The 8,040-nt window shown below is 31.9% G+C and overlaps 1 protein-coding gene across 1 annotated transcript; it reads left to right on the top strand.

Moving 5' to 3' along the window:
* The first annotated feature begins 1,848 nt into the window (after positions 1-1,848).
* Positions 1,849-6,398, top strand: LOC110114642 (fatty acyl-CoA reductase 3). Its single transcript, XM_028699566.1, has 9 exons — positions 1,849-1,989; positions 2,112-2,215; positions 3,511-3,713; positions 3,835-3,935; positions 4,127-4,336; positions 4,772-4,860; positions 5,386-5,652; positions 5,810-5,937; positions 6,115-6,398. Exons 1-9 carry the CDS (start codon positions 1,911-1,913, stop codon positions 6,263-6,265), a joined length of 1,332 nt encoding a protein of 443 aa, XP_028555399.1. The 5' UTR covers positions 1,849-1,910; the 3' UTR covers positions 6,266-6,398.
* Positions 6,399-8,040: the final 1,642 nt, after the last annotated feature.

Here is an 8,040-nt window from a genome sequence, read left to right as displayed (position 1 = left end):
TCCGACGTCTTTGGTGGCAGAGGAGAACTCCGGCTTCACTTGGCCGGAGTTTCGACGTCAGGAGGGAACTCTCTTGTAAATTGGGAAGAATTTCAGCATCACGTGGAAAGTTGGGCCGAATTCATGCATTCTCCCGAAATTATCATGCATAATCCCGACTTGTTCGGGTGGCAGGATGAACTCCGGCGGTGGTCGAGGAGGCTGAGAAATTCCCTTTTCCCTTTCTCCTCTTCTTCTTCTCTCTCTTCACTCCCTCTCCTTGGTGTAGAATGAGGGCTCTATTTATAGTTTTTCTGGAGTGGCATAGCCCGTAAATAGGCGTGAGATCAGGGGCGAATTGGGAGTGGTTTGAAAGGACGGCCGATATCGAATCCTTTGATCATGCACCGTTCGTTGGATGTTTGAAGGCCTTAATGATGTCGGAATTCGATGATCTTGGGCTCGTTGGATTCGTCTCATCGAGCCGTTAGATTCGAGTATAAGCTCGTCAAAATCGGAGACCGTTTGGTAACTGAAATTGCGGTTTAAACCTTCCAACAGTGCTTTGAGCCCTTGATTCGGACTCATTTGGGCTCGGATTGGGTTGATCTTGGTGTCGTTGGGTCGTATTTATGAGACGCTCAGTTTGACTGTAATCTCGCTGAAACCGGAATTCATATGCTCCCGAAATTAATTTTTTGAAGTTTCCGAACTGATTTTGCCTCGAGATTCGTGCCCAATCAAGATAATTTTGAGATGACGTATCAATACTTAATAGTTTTCAAATAGGAGAATTTATATTCATAATACTTATTTATGATATGCATAATATTTTTGAAAAAATAATAATTCATACAAATAATATTTGTCTATTTACTAACTACCACATCTTGTTATTTTACTTCTGGAAGCCTTTGATGACAAAGGGGGAAGTTAGGATGAGATCTTAGCACGGAAATGCATCGATGAGATCAGAGGCGGAACCATCTAGCCCACAGAGGGGGGGGGGGGGGGGGGGCAATTGTCCTCCCTAAAAAAATTAAATATTATTTATTCTATGGATATTTAGGTAATTTGTTCCCCTCCATCCTTTTTTTACTCTTTATTATAAGAGTTTTTAGGCAAGTGCCCCCACTAAAAAAATTAAAATACTATTATCTTTAGGTGATTGCCCCCCTAGTAGAATTAAGCACATTGTATAGATCTATTATTTATAAATTTGCTCCCCTAAAAGTCAAGGCCGATTTCGCCCCTGGATGAGACCAGGGACATTTGAACGTCTAAAATGAAGAAGAGCAGAGAAATTCACAATGTGATCACCCTGCAAAAGTGCAGGGACAAGACTGTAGCGTGTGCGTCGATGGAGAGATAAGGGATATGTAGAAGAAGATGATATTTTCAATGTTATATAAATAATTTAATGTTATATGAGCAAATAAATAGTATTCGGTGTTAGATATTCGATTCAAAGTTATTGAAAGCCCAAAAAAAATCTAATTTTCAGCCTAAACTCATAACAAAAAAAATGAGAAAATAGCTGTTTTAGTTTTTCAATTCAATCACATCAACAAACAGGAAGTCCTTTTGCTTGTAGGAGTTTACCATCATATGCAAAAATGGTATCTTTCTCTGGCCATGGAGGAAGCCACCGAAAGTATTTGCAAAGGACTGCAATTTTGGTTTATGTGAACTAACAATAAGACTAACTGATGCTCACAAATCCAACAAGTATTTGAAATAACACATTAAAAGAATGCTCTTTTAAAGGATTGGAAAATTTTTTTTAAAATTATCAATTCAAGTAGAGAAGCTAGCCCTTCTTATAAATACTAATATGTCTAAGAGAATTTCTATTAAGTTCATACACAGCTCTCTCTCTCTCTCTCTCTCAATCTTGCTTATAGTTTTTCTTGGCTCTCTTTTAGCCAACAATGGAGATAGGTAGTATAGTAGAGTACTTGGAGGAGAAGAGCATCCTTGTCACTGGCTCCACTGGTTTTCTAGCAAAAAGTATTATATACCTCAAAACCCATGACCTTGTGCATATGAATGAACATTTGATTTTTATCCCATATTATATTCTTTAGCATTGAGTACTTAGTTTTGTTATTGCTCTATTGTTGTGTTTGAAGTTTTTGTGGAGAAGGTTTTGAGAGTTCAGCCCAATGTGAAGAAACTCTTCCTCCTCGTGAGGGCTAGTGACGCAAAGTTAGCCACAGAGCGCTTTCAAAATGAGGTATATCTCCTCCAACATTTCATTTAACATTGAGGTTTTGTTTGGGACAGCTTTTGTATTGTTTTATAAGATTGTTTTTTAGTACAAAAAATTTTAAAATTAAAAATTTTTGTACTAAAAAGCTGCTTCAAAAAATAGTGAGAAAGTCGTTCCAAACAAAACTTGAGTCGAGTTCGAATAAGCCGACCTTGATTTGAGTCAAAGCTTTGGACTTTGGGGAAAGTGGAGTGAGAAAAATGATTTATTTCCAATTGATTTGAAAATCTATTAGTTTTCTTCAAAAATGTTTTTTCATCCTTAAAAAAAAAAATTAAATGATTGAGAATAAAAGAGTTAACTTTCAGCTATTTTAAAGATAGAGAGAGATAAATTTTTATCATTTTAAAATGATACATGCGCTTTTTTAAAAATTCATAATAAATGGCTACAATTGCATGATAAGTTTATTATTTTTTAAAATATAAAGAATTTTAAGTATATGAGTTTGTATTAAATAATTTTAATTGGTAAAATATTGTCAAATTAAACTTTCACAATAGCATCTTCTTAGGAAGAGAAAGTCCACTAATCAATGGTTTTGCAAATTTCTAGGTATTAGTCCTATAAAACCACATAAATCTTTATTTGATAGCATAACAATGACCTTGCATATCTTTCAAAATGCAAGTAAATGTTCAATAAATTAAAAATCTATAACTCCCTCAATGTAGAGGTGTCAAAATGGGATAATAGGTTGGGTTCAAGACCAACCCTAAATTGACCCGCTTTAAATTCATTTGACTTGAACCCAACCTGTCAAAATCCTAGACTTGAAGCCGACCCAACAATAGCCCGTTTGACCTGACTAGATCCATTAGCTCGTTTATACTAAAAAATCTTAATTTTAAGTAAAGTTGGTAGTGCAAAAAATATGAAAATATTAATCCAACCTTCTCAATAGTACCAATTAATAAAGATTAATCAAGAAGATCTTAATATTCAAATTAATATCATATAAATATGTCTAATTATAAAGGAAAATTTCATACTATGTAAAGCACGTCCATTAACATGGGTCAAAAACAAGTCAATTTTAAGTTGGCGGGTTGACTTGAACCTGATCCTTTAATAAAACATGTGAGGATATCAAACATGAGCTTGGAAATTTTAGGTCGAATCTGGGTTGGATTTTCTGGTCATAACATTTATTAATATATCTATCTCAATATTATTTTTTTCATTTATTTACATTTACCTCCCATAGCATTACTACTAATTACAATATTACTAAATTGAATGCTCACTTTTTCATTCAGGTGATTACAAAGGAGTTGTTTGATGTTCTTAAAAAGAAACATGGAAATGACTTTGATTCATTTATATCCAAGAAAGTCCATCCTATTAAAGGAGATATTATTCATGAAAATTTAGGGATTGAGGATTATAATCTCAGAGAAATGTTATGGAAGGAGATTGATATTGTTGTCAATGTGGCTGCAACTACCAATTTTTATGAAAGGTATATATTTGGAAATCTTAATAATTCAAATATTATAGGAAAAGTTTGAGATGAATTAATATTACTTTAAAACTCTAATTATTTTTTTATTATTCACTATTTGTATGATCAATATTTCTAGATATGATGTGGCTTTGAATATCAATGTCTTGGGAGCCAAACATGCATTGGAGTTTGCAAAGCAATGCACAAAATTAAAGATGCTTCTCCATGTATCAACAGGTTAATTAGTCCTAACCAAAAAAAATATATAATCTTTTGATAAAATCTATAATGAATCATAAGAATATGTGCATATATAGATACACACATGAAATTTTCATTTTTACTTGTTTTGGAATTTTGTATTCAATAACCTTTTGTAAATCTCAATAATATTTCACCCTTATTATGATTATATTTGTGTTGATCAGCTTATGTAGCTGGTGTGAAGGAAGGTGTAATATCAGAGAAGCCATTTTGCTTTGGTGAAGCACTGAATAAGGATTTGTATTTAGACATTCAAGGAGAGCTAAAGCTAGTTGAAGAAAGAAAAAAGAAACTCCATGAGAAGAATTCAACAAAAGATGTTGAAAAAGTAGCTATGAAGGATTTGGGCATTGAGAGGTTTGAAATTCCTTTAAGTTTTATGAGTTGTTTAGATATAGCATTCATTTAATAGCCAACTTAATAAAATATTTTGATAATGTTTTGTTTTCTAGCATTTTTTCTCGTGTGATTTCATATTATGTTACTACTAAATATTAATTGATTGAATTGACAACATGTATTAATAATTGTATTTTTCTTAAATGAAACTTTATACTTAATTGCTTGGCACCTATTTGACACCTAAATCAAATGGGAGCTAAAATTCAAGTTATTAATGAAGAAAATCATAATAATTGTTCAGATACTACCAGTAAATCAAAAATATTGCATTTGATAAATAATATTTTTATTTGAATAATAAATTAGTTTTTTTTTTAACTATCATGCAACCACTTTGTAGGGTATTGTTGTTTATCTTTATTCTTGTATTTTTAATATTTCTTGATCTAACTCAACAATCACTTGAGATTGCAGAACAATTGACAGTGTAATACTTGGATATGTAAAGGGGGAGATTTCATGCTTTTTAGGAGATCCAGAAGTAATTCTAGATTTGGTATGTGCTCTTTATTTGTGCGGATGAAAATAATTTAAGGAAAATAAATGTTGTAAAAAAGGCATATTATAGCATAAAGACTTTACAATTAAATGAAATAAAAAAAAACTAAATTACTTTTAATTTTTCTAAAAGTTTTTTTCTTGGTTGCCTATTTTTGTCTTATATTACTATACTGTGATTTTTCTTCCTTTTTCTCCTTTTATAAACTTCATTTTCTTATATGATCCACATAATAATTTGAAGTCTTCTATCTATAAATTTTTAAAGTATGCAAGCATAAGCATCAAACATAATTACGTATGAAGCATCATATGAAAAATTATATTAACCACTTATATGCAATGTATATGTTAATATTATAGTTCCTCAAAGAAAATGTTTGTTTCATAATAAGGCATCTTGATGTTACCTTAACATATAAAATAAAAACAATAAAAGTATATTTACATATGTAAATCACAGCACAATGTTCAGACATACTTCCTTCCATTATCCTTACTTCAAGATTTTAAACTTTGACAGATTCCAGGAGACATGGTGGTGAATGCAATGATTTCAGCAATCACTGCACATTCAAATCAACATTCAGAATTCATATATCATGTAAGTTCATCAGTGAGAAATTTGGTAAAATATTCCACTGTTGAACAATGTGCTTATCAATACATGAAGAAGAATACTCAAACTGGTGGTGATGGCAAGACAATTAAGACAGTTAGATTTCAATTTATGAGAACAATGTCAATTTTTCATAGATACATGTTTCTTCACTATCGCCTGCCTCTTGAGGTAAGTTCTAGTTCTTTGGGTTTTTTATTTATTTGAATTGATTTATAATGGATATGAACATGTCTTGTTTGACAAGTACTTTTAACCATTATTGGCCTATTATTTAAAGGAAAAGAGTTGACATTATATTTATTGGTGTTGTGTCTTCCATGTTTAGGGCTTGCGCTTGATAAATCTAGCCCTTTTTGGATTATTTTCTCAACAATTCAACAAGATATGGAAGAAATATAAGCTTGTGTTCCGCCTAGCTGATATTTATGCGCCATATGCATTCTATAAAGGAAGGTAAGCTGAATTTTATGAGTAATATTTAAGTTTATATGTAACTTATTAAAAAAATTAAACATGTAAGAACATTGGTTATGCCCTTAGAACATTTTCTAATGCAAATATTAATCATAATTGAATTTATAATATTAAAACATTGACAACAATCTTGTTCAATATTTTCTTTGACTGCAGCTTTGATGATTCCAACTTAGAAAGGCTGAGAAAGGCAATGATGAATAGTGATGAAGAGAAGTTGTTTGATTTTGATCCTAAGCACATTGAATGGGATGATTACTTAATCAACATTCACATTCCCGGTGTCCTCAAGCATTTACACAAGTAGATTATTAAACATTCATGTTTCATTTGTATGTCAAGCATTAAATTATGCTTTTTAATTAAGCCATTATTTGTAATCTAATTTGTTGATTGTGAACACATTTATTTATTAGATTTCATATTAAATCAAAGTTATGCTTCCATCAAACTAGCATTCACATCAATATCTGAAATGTATGTCAATAAAATCTTAAGTTCAAAGCTAGCATATATAGTAGACCTGTCAATAATGGACCCGACCCTGCCCCGACTGCCCTACTTGCACGGGTTGCCCCGGCTGCCCTGTGCCCGCCTGCCCGATGCCTAGGCTGCCCGACCGCGTCTTCGCACACATCCCGAGCTCACATCCTGCACGCATCCCAATCTCACGTCGCCGCGCGCCTCGAGCACGAGTAAATTTTTAATCATGGCGAGATCAAGTGCCATAGCTAGTTGAAGGATATTGCTTGGTTTTATTATAAACAAAGAAAGCTCAAAAAGAGGGATTCTCATACTTTAAAAAAGAAAGAGCAGCTTCCAACTAGTACACCTAAGGGAGAAGTTAAGAGATGAGTTTACACATATGGTGCTAATTTTTCAAGACTTTTGGATAGTAAAGTGCTCAACTAGAAGAGATGACTTAAAAGAGATCAACTTTTGATATATTATTTAGTCAATGCAAAGATTTATTACGTATTGACTTTATATTATGCATGAATCACATTGTTAAGTAGTTTCAAATTATCTCATAACTTATATTTTTTATGTTTTTCTAATAGACACCTATCCTCAAATTTCATCCTTTTTTCTCAAAACTTATATATTTTTTTCTCTCATTTAAGTATTTATATTTTTCTTAAATCTTTGAACTTTTTTAATATATTATTTTGTTATTATCAAAAAAATTATCTTTTTTTTTAGAAAGAGCATCTTTAGGTTTGTTGCGTCCTGGAATATACGCGGCAGTAGAGTGAAAAATATAACGTCTTAACAATATACGTATATCTAGCACACCATCTGATAATTAAGGGAGAGAAGCACCATAAACTTTTTACGTGAAAAACCCGAAAAGGCAAAAACCACGGGGCCTGGCCCGGATGAGAAATTTTCACTATATCTGGATTGGTTACAAAGTTTGATTCTCTCCTTTACTTGGAGATGCTGGTGTGCTGGATATACGTATATTGTTAAGGCATTATATTTTTCACTCTACCGCCGCATATATTCCAGGATGCAACAAGGTTTTATCTATTTAAGTTGTGATTCTTGTTCTTGCCTTTATAATTATAATATAAATTAACATAGAGGATCAAGAAAAAAGAAAAAAAAAAGAGTTTTCAATAGATAAAACAAACAAATAGAAGAAAAAAAGTGTTGCCCAATTAAGAAATAAAATTGATATAACTTTTTAATGAATTAAAAAGGATGGGAATGGAAAAAAAATTAAGGGAAATGGAAATAGTATTTTTGAAGTAAAAATATATTTAGAATGGCATAAGCCATTGATGCCTAATGCAATATTAGATTTTATTTTTAACTATTGCTAGGAAATTAGTAATTGATAAAAATAACTATTGCAACCCATTTCCCCTTTGGCGCTAATTATTTTTAATTAAGCATTCATCTATAATTTCCAGAGCTTGTAGTTGAATCGAGTGGCTCGACAAGAAGAATACAACGAGCTAGAGATCGCAAAATTATGATATCATTAAGACATTTAAATGCCTAGAAAATGGTCCATGATCAAGGGATTCAACATTGGTCGTCCGTCCAAATCACTCCATATTTATCATTGATCTT

Source organism: Dendrobium catenatum, unplaced genomic scaffold (genome assembly GCF_001605985.2).
Source record: "Dendrobium catenatum unplaced genomic scaffold, ASM160598v2 fragScaff_scaffold_1341, whole genome shotgun sequence".
Lineage (NCBI taxonomy): Eukaryota > Viridiplantae > Streptophyta > Magnoliopsida > Asparagales > Orchidaceae > Dendrobium > Dendrobium catenatum.
The sequence above is the reverse complement of the archived record's forward strand: the minus strand, read 5'-3'. Positions and strand labels throughout refer to the sequence as shown.

Coding starts and splice junctions, on each gene's coding strand:
- LOC110114642 (XM_028699566.1), top strand. CDS start 1,911: ATGGAGATAGGTAGTATAGTAGAGTACTTGGAGGAGAAGAGCATCCTT. Junction 2,216..3,510: donor CAGAGCGCTTTCAAAATGAG/GTATATCTCCTC, acceptor TTTTTCATTCAG/GTGATTACAAAGGAGTTGTT. Junction 5,938..6,114: donor TATGCATTCTATAAAGGAAG/GTAAGCTGAATT, acceptor CTTTGACTGCAG/CTTTGATGATTCCAACTTAG.